The sequence below is a fragment of the Myiozetetes cayanensis genome, unplaced genomic scaffold, assembly GCF_022539395.1.
Source record: "Myiozetetes cayanensis isolate MyiCay16 unplaced genomic scaffold, myiCay2020 scf7, whole genome shotgun sequence".
NCBI lineage: Eukaryota > Metazoa > Chordata > Aves > Passeriformes > Tyrannidae > Myiozetetes > Myiozetetes cayanensis.
The window spans coordinates 29,258,115-29,277,741 of NW_026087964.1; the positions used below are offsets into that span (position 1 = coordinate 29,258,115).

At 36.1% G+C, this 19,627-nt stretch overlaps 1 protein-coding gene across 30 annotated transcripts in view; it reads left to right on the forward strand.

The window, feature by feature from the left end:
* SORBS2 (sorbin and SH3 domain containing 2) overlaps nucleotides 1–19,627 on the forward strand; it is a 155,189-nt gene that overhangs the window by 110,768 nt on the left and 24,794 nt on the right. For 24 of the 30 annotated variants that reach the window (XM_050337895.1, XM_050337900.1, XM_050337892.1 and 21 more), the window contains 4 exons: nucleotides 285–399; nucleotides 13,152–13,204; nucleotides 13,872–14,059; nucleotides 16,270–17,829. In XM_050337895.1, the coding sequence (XP_050193852.1) occupies nucleotides 285–399; nucleotides 13,152–13,204; nucleotides 13,872–14,059; nucleotides 16,270–17,829 (1,916 nt within the window). The remainder of the gene's footprint in view (nucleotides 1–284; nucleotides 400–13,151; nucleotides 13,205–13,871; nucleotides 14,060–16,269; nucleotides 17,830–19,627) is intronic. The other 6 variants (XM_050337915.1, XM_050337916.1, XM_050337920.1 and 3 more) reach the window with 1 other exon arrangement.

Here is a 19,627-nt window from a genome sequence, read left to right on the forward strand (position 1 = left end):
TTTGTCATAGTATGTCAGCAAAGTTTTTAAAGCGATCTACTAGTTATAACAAAAGTATGAGTGACCACACAGGCCAGGCATCTCTAGTATTTTTCCTCCTGTACTGAGTGTACCTGCTGTAAACAAGTTAAGATGATTGGGATACTAGGCTAGTATCACAAGTGAAACCTGGAAAGAGTAACCATTCTGAACCTCATTTGGCTTTGCATGTGTCTGTTGCACAAACTTGTAAAGTAGATGGTGATGACAGTAAATTAACTCAATTACTTGTGTTTGTTGTTTAGAAATGACTGGGATCCTCCCGACAGAAAGGTAGATACTCGCAAGTTCCGGTCTGAACCAAGAAGTATTTTTGAATATGAGCCAGGAAAGTCGTCAATCCTTGAACATGAAAGACCGGTAAGACACATAAATGAAATGGGTAATACAGTAAGAGATTTGGTGAGAGGTTATCTTTTTATTATTTACTACTAACAATAACTACTTAGAGGAATATTGAAGGTTCTTTTTCAAATACAATTTTGCAGCAATTTATCTTTGCTGTTATCTGATGGTTGTGTTGAAAATGTGGGTTTGGCTTAGTTGCTAAACTTACATCTTCGGGTGTTTACAACAAATCAAACCACCACTGTGCAAACCACATGGATGATGAGCAGAGCTGTGAGTTAATGAAAACTGCTTTTTCTAATTGGTATGCATCTCCAGCACTTATTTTCAGTAGTATTATCCGCACATATTACTGATTAATTAATGCATTAAAAAAAAGTATTCAAATTTTCAGGATATGTCTAATTGTATACCTAAGGAGATTTTGGTCAAATACTGGTCAAGGTTGCCCAGAGAGGGCTCACCTGAACATAGCCCTGAGCAACCTGATCTGATTAGACCTACTTTTGACAGCAGGTTGGGTTAGATGACCTCTGGAGGTCCTTTCCAACCTCAATTACTCTGTGATTACTGAGTGTACATTACCATATAATTAGAAGCCTTTATTCCCGCTTTCTGAATAATGATTGCAATTGCAGAATTTTTCACAGGCATGTCTGATAAAGCTATGCTTAATGCTTGCAAAATGACAATGGAGGTTTTCATTTGCTGAAAGATACATTCACCCAGCCCTTCCAATTTACCCTTATTCTATCTTATATTTTCTTTTCTTGGTCTTTTACTTTGAGGTTGAAGTGGTTGAGAGAGTCCAGTTTTAAAGAAGGGGTTTTTGTAATCCGAACTGCATTATTCTTTGCTTTGGTATTACATGCTTGTTCACTGAATTTATTTGGCCAATTTAAAATAAATTAAAGAAATAACTGAATTTCAGAATATGTAGTATGTCAACAGTTTGAAACACCTAAACCAAGCACCGTTTCCTTTGTCTTTGTGGTCTTTGCAGTATTCTGATTTTTGTTAACTAGAAAACACCAAACTGTTTTTCTGTACAATAAAGTTCTTGAAGAACTGATGCATTTTTCAAAGAGGAAAGTGGCATTTCTGTAGGAACTTCTAATGAATCAATATAATTAAACAGGTTTTAATATCTGTTGCGCAGATGAACTTAACGAACAATTTTATTTAAAAGGCATTTTATCAGGCAGTTTTATCAATATGGAATTTCCACTGTTGATAAAGACACTCTTTAGCTTTATGTACTTAAATACTTTTTTTGGACCATGTTACAAAAACAAAATACTTGGTTTCACTAAAGCACTTGCTTCCCTTGTGTTTGTTGAACGGGATATAGAAAGCAAAACTAACAGCTTACTGGATGATCAGCAGAGCAGGTCAGAAGTTTTTTCTGTGTGTGTAGGAAAAGCTAACATCTGAAAACAGTGCATTGGTTCCAAATTCAGATGAAAACTCCAAATTCTCAACTATGTCAGTATTGCTTAAGTCTTCCATCTTGATAATCTCAAAAGATTTGATTTCTGATGTCTAAAAATTTGTTCTTCTGATACTGAAAGTATTAATAAAAACATGGAATGTCAAATAAATACAGATCATTAGTATTGCACAAGAAGGACATTTATAGTATCTGAACTGAAAATTCATCCTTTATTAGTTTTGTCAAAAACAAAAAGTCAAAGGGAGCTTTTATAACACTCCAAATCCTAAGGGTTTTTTTTCTGAAATAAGTTAATTGCCACCATCCACAAGACTGTAGTTTTGATGGCAAAATAATCTACTGAAATATAAAATATTTACAGCTACCTTATAATAAAGAGGAAGCTGAGGTTTGAAAGATCAGCATTCCCTTTCTTGATGTAGGTACTAGATTGGAATCAGTTGTGATTACTGTGGAGATTAGAAAGAATATAAGAACTTGAGATTCAATGGGAAATCTAGTGGGAAATATTATTCAGCAGATCTTCATTGATCAAAAGAATGTGAGAAAAAATAAATCTAAAAAATTGACCTAGTAATAAACATTAAATGGATAGATTGATTACAGATAACTGCTTAAATTTGTAATGGATAAAAAAGGATGAGTATAGTTTCAAACTGTTGTACCATGTAGCAACCTTCTGCCATGAAACAGGAAATTAATGTGTTTTCTTCTATAATTTGAACTTTTATTCTTGTGTATGTAAGAGTATAAAACATCAACAAAAAGTAGAGGCTTGGGATCAGTCTTTTGAGATTACAGCTAAAAGTAAGTGATATTAAGGCATTAAATAGTCTTACAAGACATGATGATGAAACTCTTTTTTTTTCCTATTTCAATAAGCCCAGAAAACATTACTATTTCTTCTAATATTATAACACTGGTAAGGTGGCACATAACTTTTTTGATGTGTATTTCAATCTCCAATGTCTGCAATTCAATTAAATGTTCTTTTTCTCCAATGTCATCCAAACCATGGATGAACATAAAGTTGAATTTTATTATTTATTGGTTTCTACCTTGTATCTGAGAAGCAATTCCTTCATACATGTACATTTCTCTATTTCTACAGTAGAGCATGTAAGGAAGAATCATAGGGTTGTTGTAAAGAAAGACTTCATAAAACTGGTACAAGCAATAGTTGCCTCTGTTTTCATAAGGTATTTCAGTCTAAGCATAAAAGTACACATGTGCTAGTCAGATTAAACTGAGAGGTTAAATTTTAGTCCCAGATTTTTTAATGCTTGTTCAGTATACAGATTTTCTACTGAGGAATTCATGATCAGAATAAATTTTTAAAAAAATAATGTTTTGTCAAAGACCAAAAAATAGACTAAGCTCGCTCCATGATGTACTTCTTTGGGTTTTAGTTTGGTTTGGTTTTTCCAGTACTGAAAAATTTGAAATTTTCTTTATAATATGCAAGTTTGATTGCTTTTGAGGTCTGAAGCTGCTGGTTGTCAGAATATTCTGCTTTGTATGTTTTAATATGTCATTAAAAAAGTATTTCTTCTCATAAAAATATGGAGAGACTAAGTCAATCTGGTGGTAGACTTGGAGCTAGCTACCACAGCTCTTTAAAAGTAGTCAAAAAAAAAAAAAAGGCAAAAGCAAACCCTTTGGAGGTAATAAAACAACAAAACCAAATTTACAATGGGCATCTTAGTCCATTATTCTAAGTACACTTCAGTATGGTGTCTGAACTTGAAAATGCAATACTGATTTGACCATGCATATGAGAACCATTTAATTCACAAGTTTAAATGCACACTTTTGGTTGTTACCTGTGAATGTCTATTTGTGTGTATCAAATCAAGCACAAGCAAAGCTACGTGTAACACTACAGATGTAATTTTTTTCCAGGACCGTGTTCTTCTATACTTGAGTATACTGTTGTATTGACCATCTGATGCAAAAGGAGTGAAGTTACTTGGTGGTCTTTAGTAGTACATTTTCAACAAGTAATCAAAATATTACTAAATGACTAGATGAAGGAAGAGTGTAGGAACATGACTTGGTTTGACTGACAAGTCATAAAAACGGATTTTCCTTATTGCTTTTGCCTCTTATTCCAGTAGTTTGGGAGATACTTTGTGAGACTAAGCCAAGTGCAGTTTTTAAGGCAAAGGGATTCAAGTCTCTTAGAAGGGGAGATAATAGAAAAAGATCCGTCAGCAAAACTGAATCCAAAAGCCAAGCAAAATCAATTGCCTGTGTATTGATCCGACTAGAACAGGGAATGCAGAGTCCTTTCCAGAACCGCCAGGCAGCAGGGAATTTGCAGACTTTAGCACTCAGTTTCTTTTTGTTTGCTGCCCTCTGCGGTTTAAGCTGTGAATTAAAGTAGGACTTGAGTGCATGGAGTTAGTTTTACAGACTTCCTTACAATCTCATTTTATTTGCAGAGTACCACACAAGAAGAACTGAAAATCTTAGAAACTAGATAAAATACACTATTTCTAACTTTATATGAAGCTTTTTAAGCTTGCAGCTAATTGTGAGAGTATTTGAATATGAAAAGGGAACCAACTCCCATACTCATTTTTATCTCCTTTGCTAGCTGGGTGGAAGCCCAACAGATCTGACAGTGCATTCTGCCTCCCTGCAAGGAGGGACAGTCAAGGTGTGGGTGTGGGGCTGCTGCTCTTCTGGGCAACTGGAGGCTCACAGGGCTGATGCTCACTGTCCAAGAAAGTAATGTCAGTAGGCCTGGATCTGTAGTGCCAAAAGCTCCACAATTCAACCCTGTATGTATTTCAAGGGATATTTTATTTATTTTATGTAGATGCACCCGTTTGTTGATATTAACATTTCTGTGCAAATCAATTTATTGGTAGAATAGAAAGATAAAAATATACCATATTTCAACATAATGTAACTTAGAGTGGAGAACGGATGAAAAAGAATTGTTTAGTCCTGTTTACTTAGATTATTCACATCTAAATTGTGGAGTGTTTTTTTTTTAAGGTAAGCAAAAATCCTTTGAATATGCCAAGCATTCTCTGTAATGGGAATCAAGTTGATATATGACAAAGTTATCTTCTGCCTTGTGAATCTGTCATGTTTTGCTGTCACGCCTTCATATCTCTGTAGAAGGGAATCATGGTGGGTTTTTTTAAAGTAATCATAGTCTCTATTACATTTACAAATTTTTAGTGGTCAGTTCATTAAACTAATTTCAGTGGTGTTTCTCTACTAAAGACTTGGTTGTCTATAGTTGAGTTCAAACAGTTGTCATTAATACTGCTGAGTTACAGTTGTGGATGGTGGAAATGTAAGGCCAAAACTCCAGAGCAGCTTCACTTCCCAACCCTGCTGTGGAGCACAGCAAGTTTTTCATCCACTTCATGCACTTCCCACTCCATTCACAGGAATACTACTTCCCTTTCTTGATAGGATATTGTGAAGATAAGTGTGTAGAACAACAGTTGGGGTCCAGATATTGCATGAGCAGCTCATAGATATGTGAGCACCAAGTTAGTTCTAAAGGGTTGTTGACCTTTCAATAGAGCAGAGTGGGCAGTCTGTCCCAGTAACATCAAAGTCAGCAAGTAAAGTGCAGTAAGATATTTAATTATCTGAAATGGTCAAGAGCACAATGTTATCTGTTGCAGGAAACAGAAGTAGCTGTATGTGATTGTTTTGGTGTATTGGTGACAGCTTGACTCTGGAGGAAGAAGTGTTTCAGATTTGATCACCAGTGTCATTCTGTATGCAGCAGCCAGTCTTCTTTGATGACTGTCTTCTAGGTCACACATAATTAGTGCCTAAGTTCTGATAATTACAGTTATGGAGAATCCAGTTCTAAACTCAGAAATGTCTTTAACAAGAGGATTTCTCTGTTTCAGAGATCTTTAAGCCAACAGTTCACTGTAATTCTGTGCTGCATGAAAGCCTACATCAGTTCCTGCAAAGAAACTGGAGCTATTTAGAAAGTAATTAATGCAGCCAAGTTTACAGTTGATTAGATATCCCATTGAGAGCTGTACTGTTCTGCACTGTCATGTTTTCATGCTACTTGAATAAATCTGTCAATTATTCTTCTGTTCACTGAAGACTTTCCTTAATGCTATCAATTGCTACTTTATCCCTTTGCTGGGAGAACTTTCAGATGAAAACAATTTATTTCACTGTGGAAAAAAATGCTTCATTATGCCAACAAAGCTATACGAGATAAAGCATTACACAGTACTGCTGCAACAAATATTATGGAATGCATAACCTTTTTGTTCCCTAAGTTTTGACTATAGAATTAAAATATACAAGTTCCTTTTCATATGCTGAAGTGGCTTTTTAACACAGTGATGCTTGCATGATGCATATTCCTTATCTCCGCTCAGCGCTTGCTTCAAGACAGCAAGATCCAGACTTAACATGCTTTGTGAGAAGACGAGGAATGGCCAAAAGCAATACAGATAAAGTTATGTCTTTATTGCTGATCAGATGGGCAATTTCTTGCCTATGCTGGAGATGAAAATCATTTAAACCATCTTCTTAACAAGGAATCTTTAGTAGAATTAAATCTACTTAACTAATGCAATGATGTTTAAAGAAAAGGTCAAAGAGCTCTCTTAGCTTTAGAAGTGTGCTTTTGAAATGTTTGACATGTTCCAGCCCTTGGAAGAACATCAACAAAAATAAAAATTTTAAAGCTACCAGTCAGTGACTGCTCTTGAACAGGAATATTCTCTATCTTAAATACCATCTTCATTCTTTGATTTTATTCCATTTCTTTCCCCATATTTGTTTTGTGTTTGTCTGTTTGTTGTTAAAGTGACATGGCATTTCTAGCACTTTGCTCAGTGTTTACCTTTTCCTTCCCTTTTCCTTCACAACTGCTCCAGACTGATCGCATAAACCCAGATGACATAGATTTAGAAAACGAACCCTGGTATAAATTCTTTTCAGAACTGGAGTTTGGACGTCCGGTAAGTGAGGACAGAATATTAATGTTTACACATTAGGAAAAAATATTTTTATAATGAGGAATTTAAATTACCAAATTCAGCAAGTACATGCCAGTAAAATTATAAGAGAATTTTGTTTGAGAAAAGGCAGTAAATTCATCCCATTTATTTTTTGAAATATTTTTTTTAAATAGATTATTAATTTGCCAGAGCAGTGGCATTACTAGCTTTAATATGGAGTATGTGTTACACATATAGTAGTATGTAAATATGTAATAACATGATAAATTGCATGATAAACCGGGATGCTTTCTAGTCTAAACTTTTCTAGTCTCCCTAAATCTTTTGCATTTGGCTGGATTATTTTTGAACAATCTTTTAGAACAGAAGAACATGTCAGTTCACTTTAGGGATGCTAAGTTGCAAATAAGTATTTTACTTGAAGGAATGTATCTAAATTTAAATGCAGGAAACCATATACAAATTTCTTATGGCAGTAAATGCTGATATTTTTCCCCCTTTTTTCGTCTCTCTTATGCATACGTGCAGAATGCGTATTTGGTAACTGAACACAGAGATACCAGTTTGCTCTGTTTCAGGCTGGACTGACGCACTTCAGTTCTGCTCCAATTTTCCTAAATAGCTAGTAGCGATAAAAGGACTTGAGCAAACAGATCTTACCTTAGTCCTGCTGCAAACATTTATGTTTAAAATTATAAACCTGAAGAGCTTTATATCTGGTTGAAACACCTAAAAATCAGAAGTATCTCCGGTTTTCACCTTTGATTTCCTAGGCACTTGCAAATCTGCAAATACCACAGGCTTAATTGTATCTAAGCACCAAAGGCTATTTGTGTATTTTTCACAAGGGTAAAACAGTAGCATTGCCTTGAAGCAAGACTGACAACTAGGTTTCACTTCCTCCCTGCACAGTGCCTCAAGAACTAGGTTGGAGATGCACCTGCTCTTCCTTTTGCACACACGCTCTCTGGCTCCACAAAGCTCAGATTCTTTCCTGTACACTCTAACATCTTTAGGAAAAGGATAGCAAATGCCTTCATCCCAGAAGAATGTCTAAGGGGACCATTACAGTATCCAGACAGGTAGAAAACAGGAGTTGAAATCCCCTTAGAAGAAGGAGGGAAGTAAACCCAATCATTTTCTCAGTTTTTTTAAGTATCCTGTTAGCTCCCCAGGATTCTCACTGTGATTTTTTTACTTAAAAAAACAAAAGCATCTGCCCACAGGCAGAAAATTCCAAATAAACATGAGCTTGAGAGTATCAGGATTTAAAATATTCCCATTCTTTTCTTTCCCTGATAGCGAACAATTCTCTGGATGCCCCTCAGAATTCTAATTAGTGACATGCCAGGCTACATGGAGGAGCCTGAGCACTTGACACAGGGCCATGGAGGGCATTCTGGAACCAGGTACCTTAGTCACTTTTTGTAGCTAGCCATAAACCAAAATCAGAACTCCCAGCTACTTCAGTGAGAGCAGAAGAGAAAGCAAACAATATACACTCTTTTAAAACTTTAATTTTTTTAATCATAACATTTTAAAAAATTACCAATTGAATAATATCTGAAAATTTTTTTAAAAAAAGTTAAATATATCTGGGTTTACTTTGTTGTCTAGTAATGTATCACATTTTGTCCACTATGTATCACATTTTCACTGATTACTCTTTATCTCCCTTTATCCAACCATTCAAGCCCTGTTGTCATTCCTCCCTCTACGTGGGCAGAAACAGTCCAGATACATTCTTCTGATGAACAATATGTCAACAATATTTTATTGATAATTATAACCTTTAAGATAAAACAGATTGAGATTTCTCCAGCAGAACATAACTGTGGTGCTTTACACACTTCTGTCTCATCAGTATTAAAAACTGCTGGTATTTATTCAGCCACCCCAGTTGTAAATTTTACCACCTAATGTTACTAATTATTAAGATAATTTAAAAAATTTAACACATTCATCCTTCCATTCTACCTGTGTGTGTCACTCTTTGTATCTGATGCTGTCAACACTTAGTTTCTAACTGTGTCACCTTTTCCATATGTTTCATTCCTTGCTGCCATTGTTTCTACTCCATTTCATCTCTACGCTTCTGCTTTTATGATGCAGCCACCTAAAAAGATTTTGGACTATTTTCAAGAGAGTTCTTCTGGTGTTTCCAATGAGGTAAATGAATGATTCTTTTTCAGATGATTCTCTTGGGAAGAAGGGTTGGAATGCTCGCCATTTATGTCTTAAGTTTGTTAAAATTTAGTGGTTTCCTTCTGATAGCTATGAGACATTTTTAATTCACAATCATTGTATCTTTGTCTTCATATCTTTCCAGATCACTAGTGCATTTGGATGTTGATCTTATTATCCTAGGAACTGTGAGTCCTTATCCCCAAAACTTCTCAGAGATTAACACTCAGAATTACACAACAGTCCATACGTCTCTAACTCTTTGACAAATTCCCACTTTTCAGAGTTGGGCAGGTGCATTGCACAGTTAATCCATCATTACAGGTAGTATTTTTTAATTGAAATATCTGACTTCAAATTCTGTATGTCAAGTGAAAGCCTTTGTGGCTAAGGTGTCATTTCTCCAATTAAGTATTTATGGCTATGGAGCTAATCAGATAAAAAATGCAATTAATAATCCTGTTGTAATTTAGAACTATTGCTACTCCAAATAAAATTCATCAAGATCAGGTAGTGGGCTGTCATTGCCCTACTCTGAGTGGGAGAGATTCAGGCTTCCCATTCCTTCTCCACTCCCTTGCCATTTTTACAGCATAAGGGCAAAAGTCAGTGACTCCTCTAATGGCAACTTTACTTCATATGGTGGCTTTACTTCATTTGTATTCGTGATTCACTCTCATCTTCTGTAGTCTCTCCAAAACTTAACCTCAAATTGTGGTCTTAAATTGTTAATTGTTTGCAAATTACTCTGGTTTGGTTTTAAGCTCTCTCTGTATTTAGAAAAACCTCATAGTTGGGAAATTTGGGTCCAGTTCTCTGAAACAATAAGCTTCTAGGCCTTTGCTTATTCTTTTTAGTTCTCTGTATATCAAGGAAGACAATTTAAAAGCCCTAACATGACTATTTGAAATATTCCCATGTTCAGCAGGTCTGGGTAAAAAGGCTATTAGGTAATACTGGTTTTCTCTTTGATTAACTTACAAAAACTTCTGTCTTTAATTTTGAAACTTTAATGATCTTTGAATATCATAAATCATGTTCAAAAGCTACAACAAATTAATATTTCTCCAGTGGAGGTTGGGGAAGGAGGGCATTATTCAAAATAACTTGATAAAGTATTAGAGCCATTAGGCAAACAAGCCTGTTTGTTATTTACAACTTTTGTCTACTTTTCTAACTTCATTTCTGGTCCTTATTAAAGCCTTGATGCATGGAAATGGCTAAAAGATAGGCTTAATTTTAAAAATACATCTCATTTTTTAGTAAAACCAAATCAGGCTATTCAAAAAAGTCTGTATTTGGTAGTTTGGAGTAGTTATCTCCAATATTAAATTATTTTTGTCAGATGGCTTTTACTCATGTAGGGCAATATTGACTATTCTGGAAGATGACTAATTAGCTTTGGAGATGGGGGAGTAGGGGAGATGTGTTCAGTTGAACCACATGAAAGTGGGTCAATAAGTACCTGAGAGCTGATAGGACAGCTACATACAGTAAAACAAGCAGTAAAAAACAATCATATCCACTGTTTACTTTCACCTTTCCCTACATACCATGTCCAAGAAGCTCTGCCTGGGTGTAGAACGTGTAAATTCCACACACTATAAAAAAATAACATACGCCCATGGCAAAAATTAGTATTATAGAATGTGCAACATACAGTGTCTTTCATATAGAGAAAACTTCAAATGTGGCATCAAATAAGGGTAGAAGGGCAAGTTACATTCAAGGTGATAGGAGGGTCTTAAAGGATGAAAAGCAAAAGCCATACAGTAACCCAGCAGTTAATTTCAGCATGGCACACGTTTCTAGACATCTTAGGCTGATCCCTAACACACTGTTTATGGCCTGGAGAATGCTGTGGATAAAGAAGTTCCCTCTGGTGTGGTTTCCATTGTGTGATTTACCCACTGCCTTCCATAGAAGGCAGCAGGGATCTGTTCCACCCCTGGAAGTTACATCATGGTCTCTTCTCTATAGCCCTGGAGCCACTACAAATGGTGGAAAGTAATCCCTGCCTCGTGGCCATTTGGCCTCTATCATGTCACAGATGTCTGCTAGTGGAAGTGATTGGCACCTGCACAAAAAAACCCCACAATGACAATTTATCTGCAATGTTTATACCACTTCGTGCAACAGTTCTAACAGAGATCACCTGTGATCCTGAGGTTCCGTCCTCTGCTGGTTCCAGGCCATGGCAGTGACTGATCGAGATGAAGATAGTTGTGACCAGTTTTGAAATAAGGCTCTGACGTTTTCCAGAACAGGCTCGATGTTTTATGGGTAGGGTAGGGAAGCACGCTGACCTGAGGCCTTTGCATCACTGTGATTATACTGGCTGTTGGTGTGAGCAACTCTGCATCTGGCTTCTGTGGTTTTATTGTAGACAGACCTCATAATATTGGCTGTATATCCTAAACTCATTGAATTTCGCTAGTGGTGAGAGAGTTGTCACAAAGCACTTTTCAGCTTTCAGAGGATGTAAAGAAAAACTTGAAAATATGAACTGTATGAACACGAAAGACTTGGGAATAAATACCTTCCTCAGAATGTATTTGAAAAAACTAATAGCATGATATTTTGTTTGGACCAAAGAGGTGATCAGTAGTGTACTAATCATGAATCCAATACACATTCCAAATATTGAGAAATAAAATAGGAAGTCTTCAGATTACTAGCATCTTTTAACTGTTTACACCTCAGCTGCCATTCTTTCCAAAAGTCAAAAGGTTTCTTACCTGTTTTGGATGTGATTTAGATTAAAAAGTACTGAGAAAATTGGAATTATCTTAGCTCAAGTTTTAGATAACATTTGTTTCATACTGTGGCATGTTTGTGTGGTTCTCCCTGTCACACAGTATAATAAATTTTAGTATAAAACAGAAATTAAAGCTTCAGTAAGTGTCTTGATGGGATCACTTAGTATGTGATGCAGGTCTTAAATAACAAAGCCCACTGACAACTGAACTCTAACTGAACAACCATATTGTTTTTATAGTCTCCCACCTGTAAAAGTAGTTTAAACTCTTACTCTTGAATGTACTCATTTAAGTACACAGTCCTCTGAAAATCTGTTCCCAAGTATTCTTAGACAACAGATGACTTCTAGAGGTATACCAAGGTGTCAGTTAGCAAGTTTGGTGAAGTTGCAATTCATGAACTTGAAATTCAGATCACCGAGGGGAAAAAAAACCTGGCAAAAGAAAGCACTTATACGGACCACGAGTGCTATTATCTCTGCAGTCCTTCAATACAAAGTTTTTTCCATACAGAGAAAAAGTCAAGAAGGCTCTTTATAGAGGGAAAAATACTTCCTGCAGCTTGAAAATCTATATGATAGTTCTATTTCTAGTTCATTGGGTTAGCTCTGAAATGACATGCCAGGAACTTGAAACAACTTTAACTCTTGAACCTCACTGCTTTGTACCCATGAAGAAATACCCCAGGGATTGTGCAGTTTGTTCTAGATTCATACTAGATACCAGAATGCAGTATTCTGACTGAAGGCTTGAAATGGTTGATTTAAACTTTGTAGTCATGTAAGGTTGACTTTATACTAGTTTTAAAATTATGGAGCAGTAGTCCATTCCATCTTCCAGGGTTCATGCAGTAGCTACTTCTGTAACTCCATAAGCAATGACTGATGTACTATGATAAGAACTGTTCTTATCAGGATTATAAGGTGTGACTATAAACATCATAGGAATTACAAAAGTTTCTGACTATAATTGATTGTGGAATTTTGGTGAGTAACTTTGGGGGGAAGGAGAAGCTTTGCAGACCTCACTTGCACATCAAGGAGTTATTTTCAGATTTTTATGTTTCTATACTAAAGGTTTGTTTCAGCTGTTCTATATCTATTTTTGAAAAGTGCGTGGAAAACTATGATTTTGGATCATTATTTAGCTTTGCTTTAAAGAAAAAAACAACACTGAAGTAGAATAGGCAATGAAATCTAACAGTGTTCATTAAAAGCTGCATAACTATTCTCATGAAATATCGCTGTATCTGTGCCAGAGTGCCCAGGATGTTAATAATCATGGTGTGTTTTTATAGGATTTGTCACAAAGTAACAAAGAGTAATCAAACATGATAAGCAAAAAATGTCACTCTTTTTTCAAATACAAACATTTAACATGTCCATGTATTTGTTTTCACAGACTTCCTTATATCATCACTATTCAACAGACAGAGGCCTGGACAGGCCCTGTAGGTAAGAACTACTATACATTATTTCAGCAGTCACAGATTATCCAGCCTGAAGGGTCTTCTCTGGGAACTGAAATCAGCAAATGTGAAGAGTCAGATCGTAACACTCACCTTGTGAGCCACTGACAAAATAGAGAGATGCATGGAGAAAGTGTTCGTATTTTGATACTGATGTGTAGATTTTGGTTTAGTTTTGCCAGGACTTACTCTTTACATTCAAAATAAACTATCCTGTGTTCTGAGTCTTTTCACTAACATTGCCAAGCTTCTGTCCCAACAGCAGTAATTTATCATTTAACCTTACCTCCTGCAGAACCCTCAGTGCTGTTTCCCTGAGCATGCTGCCTTAACTGTTCTCAGTCTCTTTTCCCTATCTTTGCCCTGAAATTCTAATTCCAACAAATAGTCTAAAAAAACTTGATGCATTTATTTCAAAGAAAAGGGCATAGTAATTTTGCACAAAACTTTAAAACAGTCAGGTGAGGAACAAATTATCTTTTTTCTGTGAAATATGCTGCAAGATGTGAGACCAGTGCCTCTTCGCTTTATGTGGTTTTGATGTATTTGTTCTGACATTTTTAAATTTATAAACCAATAATATAATTATGAACTTACTTTTTAAAATCCTGGTCTCAGAGTTAGACTGCTACTTACACTGCTTCTTTCTGTAGTTCTGCAAGTACTGCGAGTGACTACAGAAAGCGAAGGAAGTCAGAACCTACTGTAAGTCATCAGAGGGCACACAGTGATCAGAACGCAAACAGACCTAACCTGGGCCGTACAGACACACAAGGCCCATGTACCACCCTTAGAAAGCCTTTAACTAGCTCGTCTCCTTCTTCTCCATCGAGAGCAAAAGGTAAGAGGAGGCTGTGTTTGTTAGCAAACTACTGATGATGTGTTTGTTGTACAATACACTGGTGGCAAATGCAACTGCCCACTGTTGTTCAGGGCATTTCCCCAGGAGATGTGATATAAAGCAACAACTTTGGGTCTTTCATGAAAGGCTAACTTGTTTATTCTTATGTGTGTAATTTTAAGATGAAAAAATGAATTTGTAACAAGTAACAGTTTCAACTGCTTATTCTAAACAAAAAAAATTGAGTAAATGAAGACTACAAATTCTACCACAATATATAAACCCATAAATTTTTATTAACTCCACTACTGTCTTATTGTGATTTTAAAACTGGTTTTAGTATACTGAGAAAGTAAATCAAGACAAATGACCTTTAAGACTAAAGATATGTTTCCAGGATAGTTGGCCTTTTAAATCTATAACTGATGTCTTAGACATTGTCAGTTATCAGGACCTAAGTTAATCAACCAAACATCCATAGTCTGACATTTTATTTTGTAAATCCTTGGAAGTACTTAGTACAGCTGATACAACTAATTAGCTTCTTTTTTTGGAAGTAACTCACTGTTCTATTACTGGTTTTCACATCTCTCCAGAAAAGAGATCACAGAATCAGTTGCTCATTTGTGTTTGGTGGTTTGGGTAGATTTTTTTCTAGAAAGACAAAAGGTTTCCAGTAAAACATATGATGGAAGTAATATATAGAGTAACACTGAATACAGTATGTCTCTTTCTGCTGAAATTATTATCATTATTATTATTATTCACTTAATTGCTCTATTTTGTAGCTATACTAATCAGTAAACCTCTGTAAAAGTAAATTCCCATTGAAAAGAACATAATATCCAGTCTGCAACAGAATGAGACAAAGAAAAGCAGTGAGGAATAGTAAGAGTGAAGTAGTGGAAAGCAAATGTATTTTAAACCCAGTGTTACAGCAGTAATTTTAAAAGTGGATAAGCTCATGCATTTTGTGTATCAGGCCAGGAAGTAAAAAGTTCATAAATTCCATTTACCTGCATGTACCTTTGACTCCACCATCAATAATAAGCACTACCAAAAGTTAAGCATTCTCTGTGTTTGAAAATCCTTCAGTTCAGAATATCTGCCATAGCTAATTAACTTTCAGAAGGTGTCCTAACTGTGTCAGTCCATTCTCCCAGCATTACGACACCTGTAGAATGTTACTTTTTCTTGAAATTAACCATTTTTTTAAAGAAAGAGCACATTATAAACTGTTTGATGACCACGAATTTTGAAGTCCAGTGTTTTGGTTTCTGATCCAGATTCAATTTTCTCTAGAAAGCAGATTGAGCAGTTTGAAGCATCCTTCCTGAACTGAATGTTGCCATTTGAGATTGTGTTTGAAAGTTCAGTGCAATTATGAAAGACCACAGTTCAACTTTGTCTCATCATGATTTCTGTATCTAGCATGCACATAAAAATGTATCTTAAAACTTGCTTGAAAACTCAGACTTTGTTATGGAAGTCAATCTAAGGGTTACTGTTTTTTCTACATGGTGGTTAGGCTAAGTGAACTGATACATCTTCCTTTACACCTGGATAGCAGTTCCTGAGCTGCCTTGTTCTGCCCTCCATAAGCTGTAGAAAACACCACTCCGTTCAGATGCTATCACACAGGGAAAGAGTGGGCTATGAAAAACTTGGAGCAATTTCCTATTTGATCCTATATAAAGATTTATCTTTATCTTAACTATGTTAGAATACAGATGCTGCAAACTCTCTGAGCATTATAGAGCTTAACAATTTGAGCAGCTTCTTTCAGAATGCTGGAAAAGTCAGTATTTGACTGAGGTCTATATTTGTTGTTTGGCTTCGTCTTTAAATCCTTTGCAGCTTTTATTTTCTGTTGAGCTGCTTAAAAATCGGTATTAATGCTTGTTTTCTTATGTTGCTTTGGTGGGGGGTGGGTTGCAGAGGGGATAACATCACCATAATTCATAAGAAATTCTTTTTATTGTTCAGATATTCATGAGTGCATTTTTACAGCAGTAAAGTAACTTAATTATTAGCTTTGCTGTCCCAGGCTATAGGAGACTATGTGCTGTAGGAGACTATGTTGATAGATGCACTAATTGCTATTTCTTTTCTAGTCTTTCTTATGCTTACTGATGCTAATTCCAACTTTCTGAATCTTTTAATTTCTGGCAATGTCTCTTTTTTACCATGCTGCTCTATGGATTATAAAGGTGGGGATATTAGCAAAGTATATCCATCCCTTTTAAGTTATTCAGTACACAACCACAACACCTCAAATGAATTAGATTACTGTAGCACTTACAGGCAACATTTAGCTGTTCCAAATGATTCAAGAAGGGCAATCAGCTACAAGAATGGCTGGCAAATGACTCGCCAAAATGCAGAAGTCTGGAGCAGCACAGAAGAAAATGCTTCTCCAAAGAGAAAATCTCGTAGCTGTGATGATCTGTTAACAGATGATCGTGACAGCTTTCCTGATGCACAGGCCAAGGCTGAAAGCATGGGCTCTCTGTTATGTGAGGAGGACTCCAAAGAAGTTTGCTCAATGAACTGGAACTCCCCATATGTTGAGGGCCGTGGCAGTGGTAGGTCAAGAGTTCGTCACAGATCTGCACACGATGCTCCAGGTTTCCTGAAAATGTACAAAAAGATGCACCGCATCAATCGCAAGGACTTGATGAATTCTGAGGTGATTTGTTCTGTGAAGTCCAGAATACTGCAGTATGAAAAAGAACAGCACAAAGGTATTCTTCAAGGCTGGAGAGAGTCTTCTACTGAAGAGGTGCCCAGAGACATGGTGCCAACCAGGATATCTGAATTTGAAAAATTAATTCAGAAGTCAAAATCAATGCCTAACCTTGGTGATGAAATGTTGACAGCTGCTACATTAGAGCCTCCTAAAAATGGCTTGTGTCCAAAGAGGCGATTTTCTATCGAGTCCTTGCTGGAAGAAGAAACTCCAGTCAGACATCCCTCTCAGGTACAACAGAGCTACAAGTCTAAAACCCTGGTGCCAATTCATATTGAAGTGACCAGTGATGAGCCACAACGATCACATATAGATTTTTCAGACAGTGATCAAGATGGAGTGGTTTCTGATCTCAGTGACTTTATCCAGATAGAGGGTTCATCCTTTTGTAGTGAAAGTGACTTTGATCACTTTTCCTTCACATCATCTGAAAGCTTTTATGGATCAGGCCATCACCACCACCACCATCACCACCACCACAGGCATCTCATCAGCTCCTGCAAAGGGCGATGCCCAGCATCCTACACCCGCTTCACCACCATGCTAAAACATGAAAGGGCTAAGCAAGAAACCACTGAAGATCCAAGGAGACAGGAAGCAGAATCTGGCCTCTCTAAGATAGCATTCCTGGTCAGTCCAGTGCCTTTCCGGAGGAAAAAAAGTGCAGCTCCTAAAAAACAAGCTGAAAAGAAAAAATGCAAGTCATCTGTATTTGAAGCACTAGATTCTGCACTTAAAGACATCTGTGACCAAATTAAAGCTGAAAAAAGACGGGGAAGCTTGCCCGACAACAGTATATTACACAGACTTATTACTGAGCTGCTTCCAGACATTCCAGAAAGGAATTCATCTCTTAAAGCTCTGAAAAAGAGTCCCATGCACCAGCCTTTTCATCCACTGCCTCAAGATGGTGCTATCCATTGTCCACTGTACCAGAATGATTGTGGAAGATTACCTCTTAGTGCCTCTTTTCCAGACATGGATGCAACTAACAACAACGATAGTGCACTGTGTTTCCAAGGTGGATTAACTTTCTTCCTCTATCCTTGTGATTGACTTATCCAGCCTTACTCCCTGTGTTTCCCACCCTTTCTCATTCCATTTTTGTGTCGTCTATAAGAAGCTTTCATCCCACAAAATCCTTAATGAAGGATGTCATTTTCATGTAGGTGTTGAGGATAGACAAATTTGCTATCTATTCACAAATTACAGCAGTCAGGACAACTGAAGTAACAGTGCATTTCAATGAATTGGTTATTAGTTCTATAAATTACAGTGATGTTATTAAGTAATGTGGGGTTTTTTCCCCCAGAAAAATATCTAACAGAAGGGGAATTCATGCATCATAAGATGCTGGTCAAACTGAAAACAATATGCAGATAATCCTTCCTGTATTAATTTAAAAAAAAAAAAATCTGCATCCAAAATGTGTTATTTTGTTAAATGTAAGTGATAAAAATCACAGAAAGTTGATTCTGTTTTCTTATGAATCCGATGCTTTATATTACTTTTTGTGAATAGATGATAAGGTCATTTTAGGAAGTTTCCATTTCCACTGTTCAAAGAATAGATTTCCAATTTCTGTGGCAGCAAAACTAGTTCTTTTCATAGAATTTTAATATATCTGTGAAGTTTTAGGAAATTTCCTATCCTCTTAAAAGGGAAGTTCTCAATAATCAAAACTTAAATGAAATTGTCAGGGTGAGTATGACCAATGTTTAAGTTACTGCTTTGAGTTGTTTGTCCTTCTACTGCATTTTTTTTTTCTCAAAAACATTTACTTGAGCCTAAAATGTTTTTAAAATTTAACCTTATAATATTAAAAGAAACAAACTAGATCCACAGCAGGAGTGCACAAAACTGTATTGTAGATAACTTAGATTAATATCTTTGGCAAGTCTGTAGTTTATTTCTCTTTTTCAATGGTACCATTTCTTAGTTCAAGAATTCTGCTTCTAGACATAGAGTCCTTTGACAGAGTATCTTTGAGAATTTAATGAAATTACAAAGCTATTCTTGAAATCACCACTGGATGTAATAGAAAATATCTTTAACATACAAATTAAGCAATATTTGATCAGACTCATTTTATCTTTATTCTCATATCTTTTTATGTAACTTTTGCAAGTAGCACAATAGTAAATATGTATTTCAAGAGAAATCAGAATTCAAACTGTTATCATCTCTTCTTAACTAGTTATAACAGACATATTTAGAACAGAAAATTTGGTAAAAAAGGGCTGTAAAATGCAGTTTAGGATTGAATTAGTCATACATGAGGCCTGATCATGATTAACCCTGGCTGACCATACTACATGATGAGACTGAAGTTGTTGGAAATTGCACTGGTCACATATTACAGTGGACTTCTGATAGCTTCTTCAGCTATGAAGGAGCCTGGCATAAGGAAAGCGATACACTCTGTCAACATTAATATCCTTAAAGTGGCGTGGAGAATGAGTAAAGCAGAATATTCCATTGATTTCCATCAGCACCAGTCATGGCTTAGCTCTACTTCTAATCAAGTTTCCTATTTTTGGATCTCTGTGGATCTCTTACAACCACCATCACAAAGAGACCCCAAGGTCATAGCAAAAAAACCACTGAAAACTACCACTACTGGCTGCATAAGGAGCTGTAGAGAAATACAGGAAATTGTTTATCCTAAAGCTTCTTCATTTTCACTCCTTTCCCATGTACTTCTCTTTCTGCTAGAGATTAAAGAAAAAAAATAATAGATATGGTTGGAGGCATTGTATCTTTAGGTTTGTGCAGTGAGCATAGATCCTCATTCAGGAATACATGCCATATCAAGAAAC